This window comes from Cetorhinus maximus, chromosome 27 (assembly GCF_964194155.1).
Source record: "Cetorhinus maximus chromosome 27, sCetMax3.hap1.1, whole genome shotgun sequence".
NCBI classification, from domain to species: Eukaryota; Metazoa; Chordata; class Chondrichthyes; order Lamniformes; family Cetorhinidae; genus Cetorhinus; species Cetorhinus maximus.
Genome location: NC_135905.1, coordinates 6880628 through 6905639, shown reverse-complemented (window position 1 = coordinate 6905639; position 25012 = coordinate 6880628). Strand labels below are relative to the sequence as shown.

The window sequence follows — 25012 nt, the reverse complement described above, 5'->3', positions numbered from 1 at the left end:
GAACTTGAACATAGGAACTTTCAGTCAAGGTTTGGCGTCCCTTATACGTTCAAGTTAAAGTGCAGTGCTGGGAGCAATTGCCTACTGTCAAATATTGCAGAATGAACAATCCTTAAACATACAAACTTCATGGCCTTCAAATCAAAATATGTCTCCACGAATCCATCAGGCAGTGGTCTGCACGTAACGCCCTAAGGGCCCTGCAGGAAAAGGAGATGGTGGATCCTATTGGATGGTTCCCTGAGCAGGCTGTCATAAAGCCATTTGGCAGAATGCCTCACCACCACAACTTTCAAGCAAGCACCAAGGCTTGGCTGCTGGTGAGAAAGGCCCTCCCAATCAGGTCCTTCCTGCACACCCAGAGTCTCACCTCCTCCACACGTTGCCCTAGAGGTGGCGGTGCTGGGGAAGACTGTTCTTCGTCTCCTTCTGGAATGTGCCTTTGCAAAGAAGGTCTGGTGAGAAATACAGTGGTTTTTGTTGAGGTTCATCCTGAGCAGCTCTGCAGCACAGGATTCTGTGCACTATGAGCTGTTGCAAGGGATGCACATCAAGATAAACATCAACAGCAGCTGGATGACCATCAGCTCGGTGAAAGGCACTCTGGTCTGCTTGAAACTTATTGGTCTTCCAGTGCAGAGTTGCCCTCGACCAAGTATTGCAGACTGGCACATTCCAAGATCTAGGGTTATGGGCTGAGGGATGCTCTAAAGCTTGGGGCAGTTGCTGCAGAGTTGCAATGGGGAAAGGTCGCTGTTTAAGACCTTTCAGCCATGGTGCGCCAAGGGGCTGGACAATTTGTAGAATCCCTTGGGCTGCATGCAAATGCATTGAAATGGTATTGAGGCACCTCAGGCATGCTGAATGGAGAAATGTTGAATTGTATTGCACTTTGTAATTTTTCAATTGAAACATTTTGCCCTCAGGCTGTACGCGTGACATAGAATCGATATTGTAACTGTCAAGAGTATTACAATTATATAGAAGCACCCAAGAGTGGAACATAATGCACGGAGACAAGTTGAATTTTATGTCACTTCCTGTAATTTTCAAGTTGAAATGTTTTGCAATGTATTTTTACAGATTTTATAAATAAAGTTCTTGGAAAAAAATCTAAATGTCTTCCCCACCTCCCCATGAGCCAAGGGGTCTGTCAGAGGTTTACCTTTATTTAAATATTGTACTCAACGTAATGGATTTTGGTGCTGATATTTGTAGAATCCCTTGGGCTGCATGCAAATGCATTGAAATGGTATTGAGGCACCTCAGGCATGCTGAATGGAGAAATGTTGAATTGTATTGCACTTTGTAATTTTTCAATTGAAACATTTTGCCCTCAGGCTGTACGCGTGACATAGATAGATGGACATAGACATACAAACTTCCAAATAGGAAACAGCAACCTGGCCTGGAGTGATCTGATCTTTATGAGCAGGGCTCTGGAAATACACTGGAAGAACCTTTTTCCTAACTCCCCTTATTATGCTTGATGCCTCATTACCAGCCTTTAGGCTGGGGCAGGGGTGTATGCTTTAAGAGGTTGGATAGAGCCCTGGTTGACCCATTTCAGGAACTGTCCAAGTTCTGCAGCTGTTTCTTGAAGAACAACCATGTCTCTTCACTACCAAAAGGAACCCAAGAAGTCTCTGACGGTCTAAATTGCTCAAGTTATTCAAAACAACAGTCACTTGCTCCACAAGCTAACCTCCACAGTGGCATGCTCAAGAATTACCCATATATGAAAGTGTAAGATCTCTTATTGCTGCCCAAAAGACCTCACTCATAACGAATGGAATTTAGTATAAAAGGGTTTAATCACATCAATGGGTCTAAATTCTCTGGAGTTTAGATAAAAAAGTTGAAATGAAGAAAACTCTTAAGGGGATTTGACGGGGTGGATGCCAAAGAGCTCTTGCCCCTGGCTTCAGAGTCTAGAAACAGGGGTCATAACCTCAGAATAAGGGATCAGCCATTTAGGAGTGAGATGATGAGAAATTTCTTCAGTCAGAAGGTTGTGAATTTTTGGAATCCTCCAGCCCAGACAGCTGTGGATAAGTCGGTGGGTACATTGAGACTGAGATCAGTAGATTGTTTAACACCGAGGAATCAAGGAATAGACGTGGAGATGGGATGGTGAACTGAGATAGATCTGTCCTGATTTTAATGAATGCCAGAGCAGGCTCGAGGACTCCTGCTCCTATTTCTAATGTCCCTATGGTGAATCATGATTGTCTTAAGAGCAGACATTCGACAGTTAATCATCCAAACATGGCATAAAAGCAGTATTTGCAGTCAAAGCTCAGACTGGTTGCAAACAGTTTTTCAGCTCAAGTCATCTACATTCAATATTCAAATACACATCATCACTTCCTCCTACCACACTGGAGCATGAAATAAACCTTCCAGGACTCAAACCTTTTTCACCTTGGTGCAATGTTACAACTATTAATCTCAGTTCCATTTGATAAGACTTTATTAAATAAAGCAGCTCAAACACAAATTATTTTTGAAACTGCAAGAAAATGGCTTTCGAATCTTTAAAATATAGTAACATTGCCTCTCGTGCATATAGAACACAATATACCCGACTAGAACTTTGATTTTATTCTTCACGGAAAACAAAGGAGGTGCAAAGAATGCCTGTTTCATCCATTGTCCCTTTATTGTTAGCTGTTTCAGAGGTATTATGCTTGGCTCTGATTAGCAGGTGCAGCCCAGTGACGATCACGCAATTCATACACTTCAGAAAGCAGATTCACAGAAATCCCCGGCGTACAGTTAGTCAGTCCCACTTCCCATCACTTCTTCCTGGTGGAGCCACTGCTTGACAGTATAGCTGCTACTCGAATGAAGATGTTTAATGTATCCATATAAATCCCCATACACCTACAACAAAGAAACAGACAGATTAACACTATCAATTAAAGTGCCTCCGCACTTGGCTACAGTATAGATCTAATTGTGTCTTCAATGGGATCTAGTAGCACTGTCATTAGCCCAGCGTGTCAGTCAGGGAGAGGAAAATTAACCAGGATGCCTCTAATAACTCTTGACCAATTACACCAACTAGAAAGTGAGTGTGCGCATGTCAGATGAGGGCAGAGGTTGATCTTGGCTGAATAACCCAGCTGTTCGGCCTTGCACATAAAGGATGCCATTTGGATAGGGTACTGAAGGGTGGCTTGCTCTTGGTGGTATCCCTCCCACATCTACTGGTGACATCCAATGTGCAAAAGACCAAGTCTGCTGGTGACATTGTACAGTAGGACAGCATCAGTTTTTAAAAAAATACGTATGCTCCCAGCACTTGCCTCAACTCCAGAACTGCTATTGTTCTATCGGACTGCCTGTCCTGGATAGGACAGAACTTCCTTCAACTAAACATGAGCAAGACTTCATTCAGTTCTTAACAGGAACCCTGTATTGTTTTGATCATAGTGGAGCTAGAGGCATTAATTCTGGGAAGAAAACAGGTCTAAGCTAAGAGCGAGGATAGCTGAGTTTAACATATCCTAAAAGAATAGTTATGAGTACAATTAATAACACTGGTGCTCAGGAAGGTTTGTGCACTAAAGGAACAAAAGTGTAGGACAGTAACAGCTGTTTTCCTTGGAGCCAACAAAGATCTAGAAAAGATTAGCAAATGGGGCAATTTTGCTCAGTAAACATAATGGATGGATGGGGAACCGAGGTAACTAGTGGCTGAGAAAACTCAAATTGAAAGGGAAACAAAATACCCAACACAAGGTTCACTTTTAGCAGCCCAGTGAGGGAGGAATTCTCAAAATAAGATAGCTGGTGAGCAAGTGGAGTACCAAATATCAGCTCGAACAAACCATTAGCTTGATCCAGTTACTTCAATGGCATGACCAAGCCCATCTTTAATGTCTTGAGCCACAACGTTGAAACACTGGCCAGATTTAAGAAGTTTATGGACGATACAAAAGTTGGCTGCATGGTTGATAAAGAAGAAAGCTGTAGGCTACAGGAAGATATCAATGGACTAGTCAGGTGGATGGAACAGTGGCAAATGGAGTTCAATCCAGTGATGTGAGGTAATATATTTGGAGAAGGCTAACAATACACAGTAAATGGGATGATACCAAAGTGCAGAGGAACTGAGGGAGCTTGGAGTGCATATTCACAGATCCTGAAGGTGGCTGGATAGGTAGGTAGGGTGGTCAAGAAGCCATGCTGTATATTTGCCTTTATTAGGTGAGGCAGAGAATATAAGACCATGCTGGAACTGTATAAAACAGTAGATAGGCCACAGCCTGAGTGCTATGCATAGTTCTATTCACTGCATTATGGGAAAGGAGAGAGTGGACTAGATAGAGGAGATTTATGAGGCTGTTGGCTGGACTGGAGAATTTTAGTCTTGAGGAAAGATTGCATGGGTTAGGATTGTTTTCTTTTGAAAAGTGGGGGCTGAGGGGAGAATTAATTGAAGCATATAAAGTTATGAGGGGTCTACATAGAGTGGATAGAAAGACTTTCTGTTGAGGGGTTCATAACCAGGGGGCATAAATTTAAGGTAAGAGTAGGAAGTTTAGTGGAGATTTGAGGGGAAATTATTTTACCCAGAGGGTGATAGGGATCTGGAGCACTATCTGAAAGAGTGGTAGAGAGAGAAACTCTCATAACATTTAAAAAGTAAGTGGAAATGCCTGATGTGCTGTTAACTACAAGGCTATGGACCAAGAGCTGGAAAATTATGGGATTAGCATGTATGGCTACTTGCTGGCTGGCGTGGATACAATAGGCTGAATGGCCTTCTCTGTGCTGTAAACTTCTGTGAGTGTGTGTGACACATACTTTGCTCACTGTTGTCAAGGCATTTATCGGCACTGTGGATGGTACATGCATTCATGCTAATATACCTATCAATGTCCTTGACTCAGCTGCAAGGTCATTCTCTTCTGGAAATACAAGTGCTCCTCTCAGACGATACAGGGAACATGTGGTATAGGCATTGATTATTCCCAGGAATCCATGATTAGTCAGTAACTGAAAGGCCTAATATCTCATATACATAATTAGACTGAGGACATAAGGAGGTTGCAGACAGATATAGATACACAATTAGCCTGAGGACATAAGGAGGTTGCAGACAGATATAGATAGGTCGAGTGAGTGGGCAAAAATCTGGCAGATGGAGTATAATGTGGGAAAATCTGAAATTGTTCACTTTGGCAGGAAGAATAAAAAAAGCAGAGTATTACTTAAGCGGAGAATGACTGCAGAATTCCGAAGTGCAGAGGAATCTAGGTGTTCTAGTGCATGAGTCACAAAAAGCTAGTATGCAGGTACAGCAAGTAATTAAGGCAGCTAATGGAATGATATCTTTTGTAACGAGAGGAATTGAACATAAAAGTAAGAGGCTCTTCTCCTCCACCTCACCCCCTTTTTTCCTAATAATTATTATATATATTTTTTATATATAATTTTTTCTTTTCCCACCTATTTCTATTATTATTTTTAAAATTTATTTCCATCCATTGTTTTATCTCCCTTTAGCCCATTTCTATCCCTTCCCCCCACCCCACCCCCACTAGGGCCATTTGTCACTTGCTCGTCCTGCTTTCTACCCTTAACGTCACCATTAGCACATCCTTTAGCTAATATCACCACCATCAACACCCCTTTGTCCTTTTGTTTATGACATCTTTGGCAATCTCTCCTTTGCCTCCACCTATCACTGGCCCTCTATCCAGCTCCACCTGTCCCACCCCTCTTAAACAGCTTATATTTCACCACATTTTTATTCCTCTTTAGTTCTGATGAAGAGTCATACAGGCTCTAAACGTTAACTCTGTCTTCCTCTCCACAGATGCTGTCAGGCTTGCTGAGTTTTTCCAGCAATTTTTGTTTTTGTTTCAGATTTCCAGCATCCACAGTATTTTGCTTTTATAAAACTAAGTGTTGTGCTTCAGTTTTACAGGGCATTGGTGAAATCACATCTCGAATACTGTGTACAGTTTTGGTCTCTTTATTTAAGGGTGTAAATGCACTGGAGGCGGTTCAGAGGGGGTTTACTAGATTGATACCTGGCATGAGCATGTTGTCTTATGAGGAAAGGTTGGACAGACTGGGCTTGCTTCCATGGAGTTTAGAGGAGTGAGGGGTGACTTGATTGAAGTATATAAGATCCTGAATGGCCTTGACAAGATGGACGTGGAAAGGATGTTTCCTCTTGGGGGGTGAGTCCAGAAGTAGGGGGCACTGTTTTAAAATTAGGGGTCATGCTTGTACGACAGAGGTAAGGAGAATTTCTTTTCTCTCAGAGGGTCATTTGACTTCGGAACACTCTGCCTTAGAAGGCAGTGAAGGTGGAGTCATAATATTTTTAAGGTGGAGGTAGATTGATTCCTTTTCCTAACAAGAATCTAAAGGGTAGGTGGGAATGTAGAACTCAAAACACAAACAGGTCATCCAAGATCTTATTGAATGGCAGAGCAGGCTCGTGGGGCCAAATGGCCTACTCCTGCTCCTATGTCTTATGTTCGTATGGTTTGGGTCATCTACCAGAATCAATATGCTTAGTAAAGATATTCCTTAAAAGAACCTAGACTGAGTTTCGGAAGCTGTCCACGTTATTCAAAAGCCTCATGGTGCTGAGTGCAGAAGAATGCCATTTCCAACTGTCCATTCCTCTTTCAGAGCAAGTGAAATATATTAGACCCGAGGCTCAAAAGATGTGCAAACCTCTCTGGCAGCAGATGCTCTCTGCTTATGAGGTTTGCAGCATGCAGCATTGGTATGATGTTTAGGCTGACACTATATAATTGTGCAGCTATGACTCATTACACGGTCCAGCTTCCGGCAGTTTGTAGTAGGCTTGGGCAATAGCTTGCCCCATAAGGTGAAACTGTCAAAATAGAGTGGCTGGTTGTCTGTGTGTGACTCATGATTGGCACAGGTTGTTCAACCAGAAGGATATAGCTGACCATAAATGTGTGGATTTCAATAGTGCAGAATGGACACCAAGTGGTGTGGCCAATCATGCATACAGAAACTCAAGCTGACAGTTACTCATCTAAGCTAAACGCAAAAAGGTAAAATGCTTTTAGGTAAAAACAAGGGACCTTTAAAGCAGTACTTGGAATCTAACCGGAACACTTGAGCTGCTGAGAAGGCAGATTATGATGCAGAGGAGATGAAGCAGGATCGGTAGTTTGTAGTCATCCACAAAGGTGCTTTCACCACTAATGCTTGTCATGAATTGTAGTCAAAATAGTTTCTCGGGTATATAGTTTTAACTGGCAACTTCCTGAATTATTAAGTAATTGAAAGTGCCACACTTTCACTGTGCTTAGGATCTCACCAGCTAGTGTAAAGAAACAAGAATGAATCCAAGCACAAGAGGTTAAAGAGCAGAATATGTTAACCAAGGGACCTAATCTTCTAGAAAAATATTTTGAGAAAACCTCTGGTTGGGGGTCAACTGAATACGACATACTGAAAAGATAATTTGTGTGATATTCCCTTCAACAATTTGCACTTGTATAGTGCCCTTAATGGATTGAAAAATCAGAAAAGCTCCACAGAAATCAGACAAAAAGACAAAATCAAAGGAGATGGTAGAAAGGGTGACAAAGAGCTTAGTCAAAAGTGGATTTTAAAGCACATCTTAGTTAGGAAGATAGGTGGCAAGGCAGAGGGAGGAAACTCTAGTGCTTCGGACCTAGGCGGCTGAATACACAGCTGGTAATTTTGGGTAAAAGGAGTAGGTGATGCATAACAGTCCAGAGTTGGAAGAGTGCAGAGTTCTTGGACGGCTGTCAGGCTGAAGGTTACAGGGGTTGGGAAAGGCAAGACCATTGATGGAAGGAGAATTTTAAAGTCACGAGGTTGGAGGGATAGAAGCCATTGTAGGTCAGTGAGCACAGAGGGCGAATGGAGCATGGTACAACTTAGGATATGAGAAGAGCTTTGGATGAGCTCAAGTTTACAGAGGTGGCAGATAGGTCAGCTAAAGGTGATGGAATTAGTAATTCTGGAGCTAACAATAGCATGGGTGAGGTTTTCAGCAGATGAACTGAGGGAGGGACAAAGGAATGCAATGTTATATAGCTGAAAGTAGGCAATCTTTGTAATGAAGAGTATATGGGTTAAATAAGATGCCAGCCTGAAAAATGGCTACACGATGAAGTCAGTGGTGAGTGATGGTGAGGATATGGAGTTTGTGGCAGGGGTTGAAGATAATAGCTTCAGTCTTCCCAATGTTTAATTGGAAAAAAATTTCTGCTCAGTCGGGACTAAATGTTGGACAAGCAGTCTAACACAAAGCCATTGGTGGGGTCAAGAGAGGTGGTGCAGAGGTAGAGCTGGGTGTTGTCATAATGCCTGTGAAACATGACATCCGGTCTTCACAGATAATGTTACCAAGGAATGCCATGTAGAAGAGAAAAAGAAGCCTCATGCATGGTGCTTTGGCTATGACATTATTGTGAATTCCATGGAATAATTCTCAGGAAATTTCATTTGTGTAATAACGAGTTGTTAAATCAAGCATCACCTGCCCTCCTGCATGAGTATAAAAGGTCCCAGGACACTATTCAAAGAGCAGGAGAGTTTTCCTGGTGTCCTGGCCAACAGTTATCCCTCAAACAGCATCACTAATACAGGTGATCTGGTCATCAATCTCATTGTAGCTTGTGAAGCTATGTTCTGCTTCCCTACAATATTACAGTGACCACACTTCAAAAGTACTTCATTGGCCATACAGCGCTTCCCGAAGATAGGAAAGGCACGATATAATTGCAAGTTCTTTTATTTCACATTAAATGAAAAACCAAAGAAACAAAAATCTAATACTTACGCATTAATGGGATCAAATTTCTTAACGCCATACACTGGGTAGATCTCTGCTTGTTTAATCACCTTCTGGGTATCAGCCAACAGGAATATGCCAAAAAGCACCAGGCCTCCATAGATAGCCACAGAATACAGACCAGCACCGAATGCAGAGGTGGGGGGCAGGAACATGGAGCCTGAAAGAGCACATGAATTTACCCATGGGAATAGGTTCACAAATGTATTAAAACCTCAAAGATGCATATACTCTCAAAGTCACTTACCTATGGAGGAAGCAAAAACCAATCCCAGCCCAACAGCCAATGGTCCACCAATGTTCAGGAACTTCTCACTTGGAGCACACATAGCCACAGTGGAGAGGCCACCCACAATCCCGACTGTGTACCAAGCGGCTCTCATCAGGATGGGGCCACCAAGAAGGGTCAATGGAGCAACCACAGCTCCCATCACACCTGAATAAAAATAAAAACATGGCTTGATAAATCCCAATTCCCAAATACCATTTACACAGAAAACTCCTCTTTCCCTTTAAAATTTGACGAATTCTAAAACATCTAAATATAAAGGCCCTTGAAATTACATTGTGTGAATTTGATAACATTTTGCTATGAAATTCCTTTGCCTGACGTTTTAACCGGTTTACTTTAAATCAGTTTAAAACATTTCTCACCGGCATGCAACATCCAGGCTAGGTGTTTAGCATTTAGCCCTTCCTCGTATGGTATAGATCTCACCAAAATACCTGCTCCTATCATTGCTGCAAATGTTGCTCCTATTGCCTGCGAGAAAAAGAACCCAATGAATTTCAGGGAATGACGACAACACACAAACCAATGTGCAGAACATTACACGCTAACCAGGTCTAGGAAGTAGACAATAATCTTTTTAATTTGAACCTTGAAAGCATACTAGCATAATGCTTGCTGGTGGGCAGAGTAAATTTTTCTCAGAGCTACTGACAAATCAAAAATTAGATGTCTGTTTGAGCAATATAGCACATAGGCTATTTCAACCACAATTAAAACATTTCTCAATGACCTCTTATTGAAAACAGGAACTTGCTAGCATGCATCTTCAACACAAGTGTACAGGGCATTTTTAAAGGTAATAACTTTCACATTTCAACAATTGTGGTTATCTTAAATTACTGGATTTACACTGCTCCAATGATAAACAAGGCATTAAGATCAAATCATTAAGATCTACCAATGAGAAACTAATTGAAAGTGGTGATCTGGTGCAGTAGATTTCAATTGTCAACCACACCTCAACATGAGGACTTGAAACAATGCCTTAGGATTTTCTACGTAACAACACTACAGCTATTTACCATTCTGAGTGAGAGTTGTCTGCTCAAAAAAAACAAAATAGTTAAGTATTGCTGCCATGCTTGTTTCCCTGTAATCTCTGGTGCCACCAATATGCATTGGCATATATATATATAGATGATGGTCACGTGCTACACATCCATGCTCTGAGATGTGAAGTCCATTTGGCCAGTACAGGTCCAAGTGCTCTGGATTTGTGCCAGCTGCTATCAGCAAGATCAGAATGTGTTATATACATGATGGATATCAGAAACTTGATAAACTTAGGACACGTTCCACTATGAGAAGGGTTCACTTGGGTTCCAGGATAGATTACAATCATAGTAGTCTTGCCGATACTGCAAGAAGCAAAACTAGTATTTACAAACTAATCAGAATTGGCTGACTCAATAAAATCCTATGTAACACAGGCATAAGGGATAATTCATAAATATCAAACAATATTAAAAAATTGGTATGTGACAATCCCTTCTTCGAGGGAAGATGTTTTTTTAAATCTTCAAGATGGTTTAACAAACTATCATCGAAAGCATTTAGACATCAAACATCAGCACATCATTATCTTGGAGGCTTTGTTAAATTACTTCACTGTTAAATAGGAAATAAATGCTTGATTGCGCTCAACAACTTACCAGGAGGGAATTCTTCATCATGAGGTTCATGATTGCTGGTGATCTGCAGATTGCTACAACAGATAGTGCAGTGAGCCCTATACTGCCCGAAAAGTACATGTATGTGGAACGGATCCTCTCCTTCACATACTGTGGCCAGATGCTACAGAATAGATCATCAGGTTAGTGGCATTTCATAAGGTCAGATTCCCCACCTCCTCCCCTCACCCCCAATATAGCCACAGTGAGTAAAGGCACAACCACTAGGTCAAACAATGCAAGGAGCGCCAGTTTCAACACTGTTGAGTTAAGTTGATTTTAGTCACAGTCGTATTTGAGTACTGCAATTGGCCTCAGTGCCCCTGGTTAGTGAAGGGAAAACCACCAGCCATGAACCACATAACTAATGGCTACCAAATAACTGATACTGGAGAAGCATTGTGTAACTATTATCTCAACCCTAGAAATAATTATAGTTTTAGTTTGATAGTCATCTCTATTGTGGATTTTGATCAAATTCGAGTCGTTTGCTTTTGATAGAAAATATGGTGCTAATTTCACTCTAGCATCTGGTTCCCAAATTTTAAAAAATGCAGATTTAATTTTGCACTTCATGTTTTTATTCCAGTCTTATCAAGAGCTCTTTCTGAAAATGTCAATTCTTTTTTTATTCATCTGACGCAGCCCAACGCCGTGTGAAATAATCTCGAGTTTGAATAAACTTTATTCATCTGCTTCAGGTTCCAACCTCTGTTCCAGAGGTTGTTGACTACTGAGCAGTTCCGCTTTAGTCACAGAAATCATTAGCTTCAGCATCACCTCTTCATTTCAAAGGCCATTCTCAGTGATAGTTTTAAGACTTGTAATTCTAACAATCACCTTTAATGCAGATGCAAAATTTGTCACAGTTTGCACTGTGTAGGTCTTGGGTAAGAATAGGGTTAAGCTCATTTGTAATGCCTGCTATGGATCAATACCACACAGATATCAATGACCAGAGTCACAGATGAAGGATGGCCATGAGTCAGGTACTGGGAGACTGCTGGCACTTGTGAAACTTCAGCAAAGGGGAAAAAAAAGGAAGAAATCAAGGGGTCTTCTTTTTCGCCCCTATTTTCTCATGCCTGAACCAGTAAACCAGGTGCCAAAAAGGGAAAAGTTCCAGTCAGGCTGGAGGCAGTGGAAGAAATGTTCCAGAAAGATAAGGCTGTGGCAAGAGCAAGTTCTCCCCGCTCTTCCCTATGTAAATTAACCTGTGCCAATTACCATGCCTCCTGGCAGCTAATGTAACAGCAACGCAAGTGATTAGGAAGGCAAATGGAATGTTGTCGTTTATTGCAAGGGGAATGGAATAGAAAAGCAGAAATGTTTTGCTACAACAAAAACAGAAACTGCAGGAAAAACCCAGCAGGTCTAACAACATCTACGGAGAGGAAAAAAATATGTTTTGCTACAGTTGTACAGGACGCTGGCGAGGCCACACCTAGAGTACTGTGTACAGTTTTGGTCTCGTATATACAAGTTTGCCCTCTGAGATCAGTTACCAGGCACGGAGCAGGGGAACACAACAAAGAGCCCTAGGAAACATCCAGGGATAAATGAAATGGAGTTATCTGAAATAACCTAGTTTCTGCTATCTTAGAGTACATGTTCTCTTCCCAGCCTGTAATGATTATGGCAAAGGAGTTGAACTTTGTAACTTTTCTCCTCTTCCTTCATAATGGGTAGCATCTTAAAAATCACAATCACTATAAGTAACAGTGATCTTGAAGTTGCAACTTTGCTATTTAGTAAACAGATTTGGTTTTCTGTTCCTTCTGCACAAAACTTTTCAAACATGATTCGTCAACTGTGCCTGCAATAATTAATGATGCTGGCATAGGAATTTACTCAACTGGAGGAGACCATTTTGTTCCATCCATCTGATCCCAGAATCAAAAAGATATCAATTAACAATACCTCACATATATATTTTTCACGCGATACTTATCTCAGAACTTTGTGGTCCCAATTCTTGAATTTGTTGGTGCAATCCTTTGACAGTCTAGTCCTAACACTCACCAGCTTTTGCACAAAGTAATTAAAGTTAAACTGTCTTTGCACCCTCCCTTTAATATTGAGGCTTTGTCCTCTTGTAGAATGATTGATGTGCAAAACATTAATATTTATTTTGCCTAAATCTTTTAATTAATTCCAAAGAGCCCAAAGTTTGCATGTTGAAGTTGTCAAAAGCTCATTGTGCAGACTAAGTTAAAAAGTCACACCAATAGAGGAAGGATATTATATATTTTTTTTGAAAATGCAAGGAGCCCATGAGCCTGTAAACTAAATGCCCCATGCTTCTGAGCTATACACTCTGGAAGGACCCAGGTCTGATTCCCATGCTGATCATAGCAAGGGTAGCAGGGGACCTCTTACATTATCCTCAGGGTCTCTGGCTTGAATGGGATAGGGGTGGAGTGCGAAAGCTAGGATTTCTATTACTGATCATCCAGCCAGTGATCTCTACTGCAAGGAGTGATCTAACAGTCTGACAATTAACACTATGCTCAAATATTAATTACCATTAGCTCGAGGTAGACTACAGGTTGGTTGCAGTGTGAGGCATGTGGTGGTGGTGGAAAGAGAACAGGGCATGAAATCATTACCTTTTCATGAAAACTGAATGCTAAACCCTGACCATTATATGTAAACAATTCAATGGTTTAAAGTTAATATTCTTGAGAAGTTCAATCTTAATTTCTAACACTTCGTTGTTAGTCCACATGGTTGCTCACAGAGTTATATACTTACACAGCTTTTTCAATGGCTCCAATCTCACTGGACATTCCCAATCCGTAGTAACAAAGCGCCCCAAGACCAATAGCTGCTCCACCAGCTACAAACAATCTTCCTGTGGAGTCAACTGAAACACAATAGTTCAGATTTGTCAGAATATGCTGCTTACAAGCTAAATGAATATTGGTAGAATCAAAAGGTCTGGTAAGCATATCAGGCAACACAGTGTCAGTTAAGAGTTTTTCACACGCATTAAATGTAGATTTGACAATCTGGCCTGATAACTAGGCTGCATGGCTCCTATGGCTACTAATCCACAGTACATAACAGCACATAATACAGGTCTAATGGGCAACCTCACTCAAGGGTTACCAAGCAGTGAATATTACTAAATCAGATTAGCTAAAGCATATTACAGGAATGGCATACAGAAAGCTTTACTGTGTATCTAACCTGAGAATGCCTCATACAGTAGACAGGCTTTGGAACTTCATTTCCATGTTCTACCTGACCTGGATGCTCTCAATTTTGACTATTAAAAAGAAAATTGAGAGATCTAAATAAAAAATATAAATGCCTGACCTGCAGGACGTCAAGTTTAGGAGGGAGATGAGGTAAATCAGGGACAAGTGATTGGTGGTTAGTCAAAGTCTGACTTTATAAGACTGTAGGCTGTAAGGAGGTTTGAGCAAAGTAAGGATCCAACAATTTTGACGTATTGGGGAAGAATGAGTCAGGAGTAGGAATTGCTGAATATGTTTTGTTTTCAAGTGAGGATTTCAAGTGAGAATGTTATCATTTATTGCAAGCGAAGTTGAATACAAAAGTAGAGAGGTTATGCTTCAGTTATACAAGGCATTGGTAAGACCACATCTGGAGTACTGTGTGCAGTATTGGTCGCCTTACTTAAGGATGTAAATGCATTGGAAGCAGTTCAGAGAAGATTTACTAGACTAATGCCTGGATGGGGCGGGCTGAGTTACGAGGAAAGTTTGGACAGGTTACACTTGTTATCTGCTGGAGTTTAGAAGAGCAAGAGGTGACTTGATTGAAACATACAAGATCCTGAGGGGTCTTAACAGATAGAATGAGAGGTCACTGTTTAAAAATAAGGGGTCGCCCAATTAAAACAGAGGTGAGGAGAAATTGTTTCTCTCAGAGGATTGTGACTCTTTGGATATCTCTTTCTCAAAAGACAGTGGAAGCAGAATCTTTGAATATTTTTAAGGAAGAGGTAGATAGATTCTTGATAAGCAAGGGGCTGAAAGGTTATTAGGGTTAGGCGGGAATGTGGAGTTGAGGTTACAATCAGATCAGCCACGATCTTATTGAATGTCAGAGGATACCCGAAAGGCCAAGTGGCCTACTCCTGCTCCCAATTCATATGTATGTTTGTGTGGTATATAGAGGAGAAAGTGCAGGAAAAAGAGGGGCAATGGTCACAGTCATACAGAATAAGTACAAAGATGATTACAATGGATAGAGAGAGATTGGAGTAGGAGGATTGTTTAACCGTTGACGAGCTTTGTTCTTATATCCTGTCCAGGAATGCAGGCATGGTGTTGGCACAGCTGCCAATATTGAAAGAGTTAGAAAGTTTCGAGCTTAAGAGGTCCTGAGGAAAAAAAGTTTTTTGGCAGGAAGAGGAAAACCAACCTTCATGCAGGGCATCCTATCACATTATAGGGGTGTTGTGATGGCTTTACTGAAAATAACAGGCAAGACCAAGAATATCAAGACACAAACATTAAGGGTAGATCTAATGTATGGGATGGTCACTCATGGTGAACTGGCATGAAGAAAAACAATTTGTAAGAAATATGAGTTTCCATGCTACATGGGCACAGAGGAAGTGGTTCATTGCTCTCAGAGGAATGAAGGTATTGTGCTCTGAAGAAAGTTAACGAACATAGGACTGGATGATGGAGGAGATCTCTGGAGTTAAGAAGAACGAGAGGTCCATGCAGTCCATGTCCAAACGTAGCAAGACCTGGACAATATCCAGGCTTGGGCTGACAAGTGGCAATTAACTGTTGTGCCACACAACTGCCTGGCAATGACCAACAAGAGAGAATCTAACCATTGCCTCTCGACATTCAATAGCATTACCATCACTGAATTCCCCAACTACCAGCATCCTCAGGGTCACCATCAACTAGAAAATGAACTGAACTAGTTATATAAATACTGTGGCTACAAGGAACAGGTCAGAAGCTAGGAATCCTGTGGCAAGTAACTCATCTCCTGACTCCCCAAAGCCTGTTACCAATAACAAGGCACAGGTCAGGAATGTGATGGAATACTCTCCACTTGCCTGGATGAGTGCAACTCCAACAACACTCAAGAAGCTTGAAACCATTCAGGACAAAGCATCCCACTTGATTGGCACTCCATCCACAAACGTTCACTCCCTCCATAATCAACAGTAGCAGCAGTGTCGACCATCTACAAGATGCACTGCAGGAACCAAGCCTTCTTAGCACCTTTCAAACACACGACCTCTACCATCGAGAAGGACAAGGGCAGCAGACACATGGGAACACCACCACCTGGAAGTTCCCCTCTAAGCCACTCAACATCCTGACTTGGAAATATATCGCCGTTCCTTCGCTGTCGCTAGGTCAAAATCCTGGAATTCCCTCCCTAACAGCACTGTGGGTGTACTTACACCACATGGACTACAGCAGCTCAAGAAGGCATCTCACTAACATCTTCTCCAAGGCAATTAGGGGTAGGCAATAAATGCTGGCTTAGCTAGTGACGCCCACATCCCATGAATGAATACAAAAAAAAGTGATCTAATTGAAACACATTAAATTCTTAACGGCCTTGACAGGGTAGATGCTGAGGAGATCTTTCCCCTGTCTAGGGGCACATTCTCAGGATAGGAGGTCGACTATTTAGGACCAAGATGAGGAGGAGTTTCTTCAAAGAATTGCAAATCTTTATAATTCTTCAGCCCAAGGAGCAGTGGATGCTCGGTTATTGAGTACATTCAAGACAGGTTCACAGAATTTTGGGAATTAAGGGATATGCGGGATAGGACGGGACAGTGTATTTGAGATAAAAGGTCTGCCGGGATATTGTTGAATGGCATGACAGGTTTGAAGGGCCTACCCCTGTTCCTATTTCTTACGCTCCGTTTTTATTACAGAGATGGCACAGTGTAAGAGAAACAACAAGGAGCTGGGAAAAGCTTCAACCGATGGGGGATAGTGAAGGAGTCAGAATTAAACATAACACAGACACCGAGTAGACAAAGGGTGTTGCATTTCTCAGTGCCTTATATTGCTGTGCATTTGAGTGCCAAGCTGTCACAAGTACATTTCTTTTACAATACGGCAATTTCTGATTACACCAAACACTGTCTCACTTTTCAAACCGTAGATGTTATCACACAAGGACAATCTCTTGAATCATGGCCTTACATTTGGCTGCAGTTTCCAGTGAAGGGCTCAACACTGCTTCCTTCATCTTTTCACGCATTGTTTTTGCCCGTCGTACGCTAACACGTGGCTTGGTGGCATAATTCTGGAACAGGAAAGGTGGTTGTTATTACTGATTCAGCAGCTATGCATTGTGAAGAAAGAGAGAGAGAGACACACACACAGTAAAACAGACACATCTCAACTCCACCAATATACACTTCAATATTAGTAACTGCCTTTTCTGGATTGGTAATTCTTACTTTTACACCCAGCATGAATGCAGTGGATAATTAACAGTATACACTTTGTGCTGCGTCTCAATGAAGCTCGTAGACCATCAGCCTATAGAAAACCACTCTAGTTAACCATCACTGGAGAGGACCAAATGAGGTGTCCTACAGAGCTCCAACTCAAATAGCTCTGGCACTGAGACACTGGAGGACATTACAGTCAATGTTGTATTATGGTACTTGCAATCCCAAGAGAAATACAACTTTGTGTAATCTCATTGAAGAGGAACAGTTATTTCTGGTCACTTGCATTCTGCAGGTGAGGTTGTGCTTTAGCAACATTATCCATAGCAGGAGATCAGTGTTGATAAGTCACTAACAATATCCAGCTTTCACGCTCCAAAACAGCCAATGAGCTGTCCAATTACATGTTCAATGTCAAAGTATTTGAACTGTTTTCAAATCAACACTTACAAGGCCAAAGCCAACAATCTCGCTCCTGATCCAATCCCCCTTTCAGAAGATGCACATTCAACATCAAACCAGGAATGTTCAGCCTTAGTGATCTGAGCATCAAACCACAAACAACTCGTCATCAAAATGGGCTACTCGCATGACTGAAACAATGCTCAACTCCAGTTATATCGCAACCCCACTGAAATCATTCATAGCTGACACCTGCAAAGATGATTACCCCTCACCCGCCCCAATACTTCTCCTGCACTTTACCCTCTAAAAATTACAAGAACCTAATAAAGGCTGGAGTAGGCTGCCCTGCCCTTCATGCCTGCTCTGTCATTCAGTAAGATCATGGCTGATAATTATCTCGACTATAATTCCCTGCACTATCTAACCTTCTGTTGAACAACATTCTCAGGAGAGATTAAATGACAAAATGTTTCATGGTGTAAAAGCCAAAGGAAGTGGTAATGGGTAAAGTAAAGAATCAGAAGATGCGTCCCGATAAAGTGTGAATAGTTGGAAAGCAAAGTAATTATTTTTACACTAACACCAATTTCCTTAACTTTATTTTCACTAAATCTGTGGTTTCCCATTACTTCTGGAATGCTTTTTATATCACAAAAGCATTAATTTAACATCTCTGTCATCTAATTTTTCTGTCTCTGCAGCCTCTAAGGGACACCCATGTTACTAATCTCTTCCTTTTTATATACTTACACAAGAATTTTGTAATCTAATTTTTGTCATTTGGCAGTTTATATTCATATTCTCCATTTTCTTTATCAATTTCATGCTCATCCTTTGCCTAATTTTAAAATCCTCTCAATTCTCAGGATTACTACTATTTTGACAACATTGTAAACCTCTTCCATTTATCCTATCTTTAACTTCTCTTGTTAACTATGGCTAGACCACATTTCCCATGAGATTTTTAATACCTTAAAGGAATATGTATGTGTTGAAAATTACACATTATTTCTTGAAGTGTTTGCTATTGCTCACCTGCAACACAATTTTAATCTAGGTTCCTATCTACCTTAACCAACTTTCAGGCTTAAGTGAATTACTCTCATACTCATTACAAAATTCTATCATATTATGATCATTCTTCCTCAGAGGGTCCTTACAAGGTTATTAATTAGTCCTGTCTTATTTCACAATACTAAATCTAAAATGGCCTGTTTCCCAGTTGGTTCCTTGACATGTTGAAGTAGAAAACTGTTGAATACATTCCATGAACTCATCCTCCACACAATTACTGCAAACTTAGTTTACAAGAAATTAAAGAGACCCTAGATTACTACGCTACACTTATTACATGCACCTCTAATTTTCTGATTTACATTCCACCTGACTCCATAACTACTGTTAGCGTGCCTGCAAACGGCCGCCAGTGTATTCTGTCCAGTGTTGTTTCTGAGCTTCATTCAAACTGATTCTGCATTTTGGTTTTCTGAGTCAAGCTCCTTTCTCTATATTTTTGCCCATCCTTTATCAGTAAATCCGGAACTCCACTATTTGTTCGCTATTTGTCCAAAAGTTGAAATCTTTTGTCGTCATCCTCATCAATATCCAACTGACTCTCCAGCCTTCAGTGAGTCCACTTCAAAATCTTTAGTAACAAACATATCCCCAGCCTTGTTCCACCCAACCTTCAGGCCTGGTTCCCTGCCCTCATCCTTCACTTTTCTAACTTTAGTCTACTGAGCCTTATCACTTAAATGCAGTCAGTTAACTAACTAACTCACCGTCAGTGGCTGTATCTTCAGTCACCTTCCCCCCACATCTCAGGAGTTTCTCAAAACTGTAAACCTTCAGCTTAATTAATGAGATCAGAGTAATTTCAACAAACAGTACTTGATTCAGCTTCTAATGTTTGTGCTGTTTGATGAAGTTCCAGCAAAGGAAAAAGCCTAACCACTCATTTCTGGCTTTTAATAGCACAAACAGTGCCAAGTCCCACACCTTCAATATTTGGGGGTCAACAATGACCAAGAACAAACAGTTACATGAGCATTGTGGTGACAACAGCATGGCAGAGGCTGTACAAAACACCTTACTTACTGACCCACAAAGCTGCTACCTACAAGTAAGGGATGTGGAGAAATATTAACCACATCAATATAATTCTAAACAAATCAGTCAGCTTGATTAGCTCCCAGCCACAAGACTCAAAATGAGCCCTTTCCGGCAATGTGCCAGATTACAGGGTCTGCTGCAACAATTCACCAAACTTACTTCAACAGCACCTCACAACCACGTGACATATACCACTAGGAAAACAACTCGAATTTTTAAAGCACCCTTAAGTAGGATAACATCTACTGGTACATAATCAGGCAAAAATAAAGACACTAGCCAAAGGAGATATCAGAATAGTTGATTAAAATATTTGTTCAGAGGGATCGGTTTTAAGGAGGGTCTTAAAGGAGGAGAGAGAAGTGGAGGTGTTTAGACAGGGAATTTTAGAGCTTTTAGAAGGCTAAAAATACTGGTGCCAATGACGGGATTGAGGAATGGACAAGAGACCAGAGCTGGACAAACAGAGATCTTAGGGTTGAGGAGATTACTCAGAAAGGGAGGGACAAAGCCATGGTGGGATTTCAACATGAGGATGAGAATTTTAAAATGGAGGGGTTGGTGGAACAGGGAGCCAAGCTATGTCAATCAGCAAACACAGGTATGAGGGGTGAATAGGATTTAGTACAGGTTCGAGAGAGGCAGAGTTTTAGATGAGCTCACGTTTACGAAAAATGGGAGGCCAGTCAGAGGAGCAGTCAAGTCTGGAGATTACAAAAGCAGGGCGAGCAGAGGCAGGGGTGGAAATGGGCAGTTTAACAGGGATGGAAGTAGCCAGTCTTTGTGAATGAGAGAACACGGGGTGTCAAGTAGGACGCCAAGACTGGGAACAGACTGGTGTAATTTGAGGCACTGGCCAGGGAGATGGACTGCATAGCTGGTGAGGGAACAGAATTTTCAGTAAGGGCTGAAATCAATGGCTTCAGTCTTACAACACAGAACAGTGAAAGGGCCGGGACAAGTGGGGCGAGGTTACAGCTGGGTGTTATTAGCATACGTGAGAAATACAAAGGGGACCAAGTGCCTTCTTGTTGGACTGCATTGCCTCAGCGGGCAAAAGCAACAATGTCTTGGGAGCACCATCTTCTCCAATTTCCCTTTAAAGCACACATTGTCCTGACTTGGACATCTATTCAAGTGGACACAGCATATTCATTATTATTGAATCATATTAATGTAATTCTCATGACAACTATGACTCACCTGTTTGGGTCGCAGAAGCCATTGAGTAGTTTTCAGGTTGTAGCTCCTCCATGCTGGACTCCCCTGGGTGAGAACAGGCCGTAGGCTCAGGGCTGGTAAGTTCCTTAGACAAGTGAACCTTGCCACCAACATGATGTCACAGCATCTAAATCCGATTGGTAACTGCCAAGAAAGCAAAGGGATCTTTTAGGACCCTACAGAGATTGTATTCACTTCACAACGATGGTTTTCAGTGAGCAATATTGCTGAATTATGCCTCAAAAACTCCATGTTAGAGAATCTTTGATGAGTAGAATGAGAACTATTGAGAGTTCAGCAAGTTGTTAATGAAATGAGTACTTGCATCTAAGGGAATTTGCGCTTCTCTAAATTCCAGTCAACTCAGAGTACCAATCAGCTTCCAACTGAAGATTTTTATTTCTATGTGAAGTACTTTGCTTGATAAAGTGCAATACATCCTCCAATAGTACAAAATCTCTGATCATAGCTTGCTTAGTTATCTCATTTGATTACAGAAGGTCATCTCTACCTATTTCCCCCCGTTGTATAGTTACTAACTCTAACATATATGATCATATCATAGCTTTTATAAGACAGCGCAATTCCAGAAAGGATACTTGAGAAGACTGGGGAAGCCAGATGAGAGATTATGGCCTTTACTGCAAGACAACTGAGGACAGGGAGAAAGGGAGGGATGAGGTAGATCAGAAGGTAATAATGCCAAACGTGGGTTTTAAAAGCCTGCAGTTGTTGTACAAAAGGAAAGACACGGGAGAAAATAGACAGCTTCATAGTTTTGAGGTCCAGAGGAAAGACAGAGCAGTCAGAACAATTTCAACGTGCTACAATATATCAAGGCATGATATAACCCGGAAAACACATTACAAAAATACAGTTGTTCCAATAAAACTATCAGCTTGGCCCAGTTGGCAAGACTCATGCCTCGGAGCTAGAGAAGCTTGAGTGAACTCCAGGTCACTATTGAGGGGCTGCTGTATTTCTATAAGTGTTGTCTCATGCATAGGACATTAAACCAGGCCTTTGGCTGCCAGCTCAAGTAATTTAACAGGGTGTTCAAGATCCCTGGACGATGTACAAACAACTGGGATTTCTCCCAGTACTGAATCCTGATCAGAGATCCTCCAAAAGTTATTCATTTAATTGTTGTTCATAGGATCTCTCATTGCGCAGAATGGCTGCAACGCCTACTGGCCTTCCAGTAGCTTTACTCATGTGAAAAATTATATATTGGTGCACATTTAAAAAAATAAAATCAACCTAACAATCCACTCACTTCTAGTTATGATAAAAGAACTTGGATGCAACCATGGCAGGAGGAGAAACTTAACATTTTTCAGCTTTCGTATTCAAGGTGATCACAACCACAAACTGATGCAAAAAGGCATCAAGGTTGAATTATTGTATTTGGCGCTGAGGTCTGAACAAACACATGATGCAATACAGTGTCACAGTCAACTGCTTCACACAACTACAATCCTGTCATTCCAGGAAGAACAGGAGGATGACAGATGAACAGAAGCACAGAAACAGAAAAGCAGGATTCAAGAAAGCAGCAACTGAAAGGGAATTTGTACTGTATTCATCCAATTGAGAAGTAGTACTGGGAGAACTGAGTTATATTCTGATTTTAGGCAGGTGACAGGGTCAGGGACTCTCCCCCTCGAGGTGGGTACACACTCTCCCTCTCTCCCCCCCCAAGGTGGGTACACACTCTCCCTCTCTCCCCCCCCCCAAGGTGGGTACACACTCTCCCCCTCTCTCTCCCCCCCAGGGTGGGTACACAGTCTCCCTCTCTCCCCCCCCAAGGTGGGTAACAGTCTCCCTCTCTCCCCCCCCATGGTGGGTACACACTCTCCCTCTCTCCCCCCCAAGGTGGGTACACACTCTCCCTCTCTCCCCCAAGGTGGGTACACACTCTCCCTCTCTCCCCCTCCCCCCCACCCCCAAGGTAGGTACACACTCTCCCTCTCTCCCCCCCAGGGTGGGTACACACTCTCCTCTCTCCCCCCCAAGGTGGGTACACACTCTCCCTCTCTCCCCCTCAAGGTGGGTACACACTCTCCCTTTCTCTCCCCCTCAAGGTGGGTACACACTCTCCCTCTCTCCCCCTCCCCCCCACCATGGGTACACACTCTCCCTCTCTCCCCCCCACCCCCAAGGTGGGTACACACTCTCCCTCTCCCCCTCAAGGTGGGTACACACTCTCCCTCTCTCTCCCAAGGTGAGTACACACTCTCCCTCCCGCCCCCCCCCCAACGTGGGTACACACTCTCCCTCTCTCCCCCTCAAGGTGGGTACACACTCTCCCTCTCTCCCCCCCCAAGGTGGGTACACACTCTCCCTCTCTCCCCCCCCAAGGTGGGTACACACTCTCCCTCTCTCCCCCCCCCAAGGTGGGTACACACTCTCCCTCCCTCCCCCCCAAGGTGGGTACACACTCACCCTCTCTTCCCCCCAGGGTGGGTACACCTATACCCTCCCCTCCCCCCATCTCCCCGACCCCCGGGCCTCACCGCTCTGGGTCCGGCTGTTGCGCACTCCGAACCTCTTCTTCCGGAACGTTCTCTGCCTCTCACTACGCATGCGCCCTGACGGCTGAGGCGGTTTCTACGGTTCCCACAAGGCCGCGGGGCGGGCTAGATCACGTGTCAGGAGCTCTGTCCTGATTGGTAAAAGGGGCAACGTCATCAGTCGACGCCTTGATTGGGCGCAGCCACAAATCAAACTGTTACCCCGGCAACCGGACTGAGGTGTGATTCCCCCCCACCCACCCCCACTCACCCCCCCACCCCCCCACCCCCACTCACCCCCCCACCCCCCCCCACCCCCCAACCTCACCCCCCCATCCCCACCTACCCCCCACTCACCCCCCCAACCCACCCCCCACCCCCCAACCTCACCCCCCCATCCCCACCTACCCCCCACTCACCCCCCTACTCATCCCCACCCCCACTCACCCCCCCATCCCCCCCCACCCCCCAACCTCACCCCCCCATCCCCACCTACCCCCCACTCACCCCCCCTACTCATCCCCACCCCCACTCACCCCCCCATCCCCCCCACCCACCCCCCAACCTCACCCCCCCACCCCCACCTACCCCCCACTCACCCCCCATCCCCCCCCACACACCCCCCATCCCCCCCCACCCACCCCCCACCCCCCAACCTCACCCCCCCACCCCCACCTACCCCCCACACCCCCCACTCACCCCCCACCCACTCACCCCCCCACCCCACTTACTCCCCACCCACCCCCCTACTCATCCTCACCCCCCCATCCCCCCCAACCCCCACTCACCCCCCCACCCCCACTTACCCCAACCTCACCCCCCACCCACTCACTCACCCCACCCCCACTCTCCCCACACCCCCACTCTCTACCCCAACCTCACCCCCCTACCCACCCATCCCCCACCCCTACTTTCTACCCCAACCTCACCTCCCTACCCACTCACCTCCTCCACCCCCACTCTCTACCCCAACTTCACCCGCCCCCCCCGTACCCATTCATCCCCCGCCCACACTCTCTACCCCAACTTCACCTCCCTACCCACTCCTGCACATCCCTCACCTTCAACCCCACCCCAAAGCCCGCTCTCACCCCCTCAACCTCACCCCGCTGAACCCCAACCCCATCCCTTAACTCCCAACCTCACCCCCATCCCTTAACCCTAACCCCTCAATCCCTGAACCCCCGCCCCTTATCCCTTAACCTTCAACCACTAGCCTGTCAGCCAGTTAGCCCACACTGATGCTGTTTTGTTGTATTATCGGGGTCTAGATGAGGTTCTTTTGTTCTCCGACAGTAAGCTGTTCAAGATTGTTCTGAAGAAGAGTCATACGGACTCAAAACGTTAACTCTGTCTTTCTCTCCACAGATGCTGTCAGACCTGCTGAGTTTTTCCATCAATTTTTGTTTTTGTTTCAAGACTGTTGTTTGTCAAAACCATTAATCTTTATTTACATCCATCTGTCTATCTATCTATCCTTCTATCCGTCTATCCATCTGTCTATCTATTCATCTATCCCTCTATCCGTCTATCCATCTATCTATC

At 43.4% G+C, this 25012-nt stretch overlaps 1 protein-coding gene across 1 annotated transcript; it reads right to left on the bottom strand.

The window, feature by feature from the left end:
- Positions 1-2583: 2583 nt before the first annotated feature.
- ghitm (growth hormone inducible transmembrane protein) lies at positions 2584-23571 on the bottom strand. Its single transcript, XM_078530606.1, has 10 exons — positions 23471-23571; positions 20937-21098; positions 16963-17065; positions 13550-13661; positions 10778-10919; positions 9488-9596; positions 9081-9269; positions 8822-8993; positions 2754-2886; positions 2584-2707 (listed from the first exon to the last, which is right to left on the bottom strand). The coding sequence occupies exons 2-9, from the start codon at positions 21066-21068 to the stop codon at positions 2799-2801; spliced, it is 1047 nt and encodes a 348-aa protein (XP_078386732.1). The 5' UTR covers positions 21069-21098; positions 23471-23571; the 3' UTR covers positions 2584-2707; positions 2754-2798.
- Positions 23572-25012: the final 1441 nt, after the last annotated feature.

Excerpts from the sequence above, each read along its gene's own strand:
- ghitm (XM_078530606.1), bottom strand. The coding sequence starts at position 21,068 with ATGTTGGTGGCAAGGTTCACTTGTCTAAGGAACTTACCAGCCCTGAGC. Across the intron at positions 13,662-16,962 it reads ACTGGAAACTGCAGCCAAAT|TTGACTCCACAGGAAGATTG; the intron begins GTAAGGCCATGA and ends ATTGTGTTTCAG. Across the intron at positions 9,597-10,777 it reads TGATGAAGAATTCCCTCCTG|GCAATAGGAGCAACATTTGC; the intron begins GTAAGTTGTTGA and ends TTTTTCTCGCAG.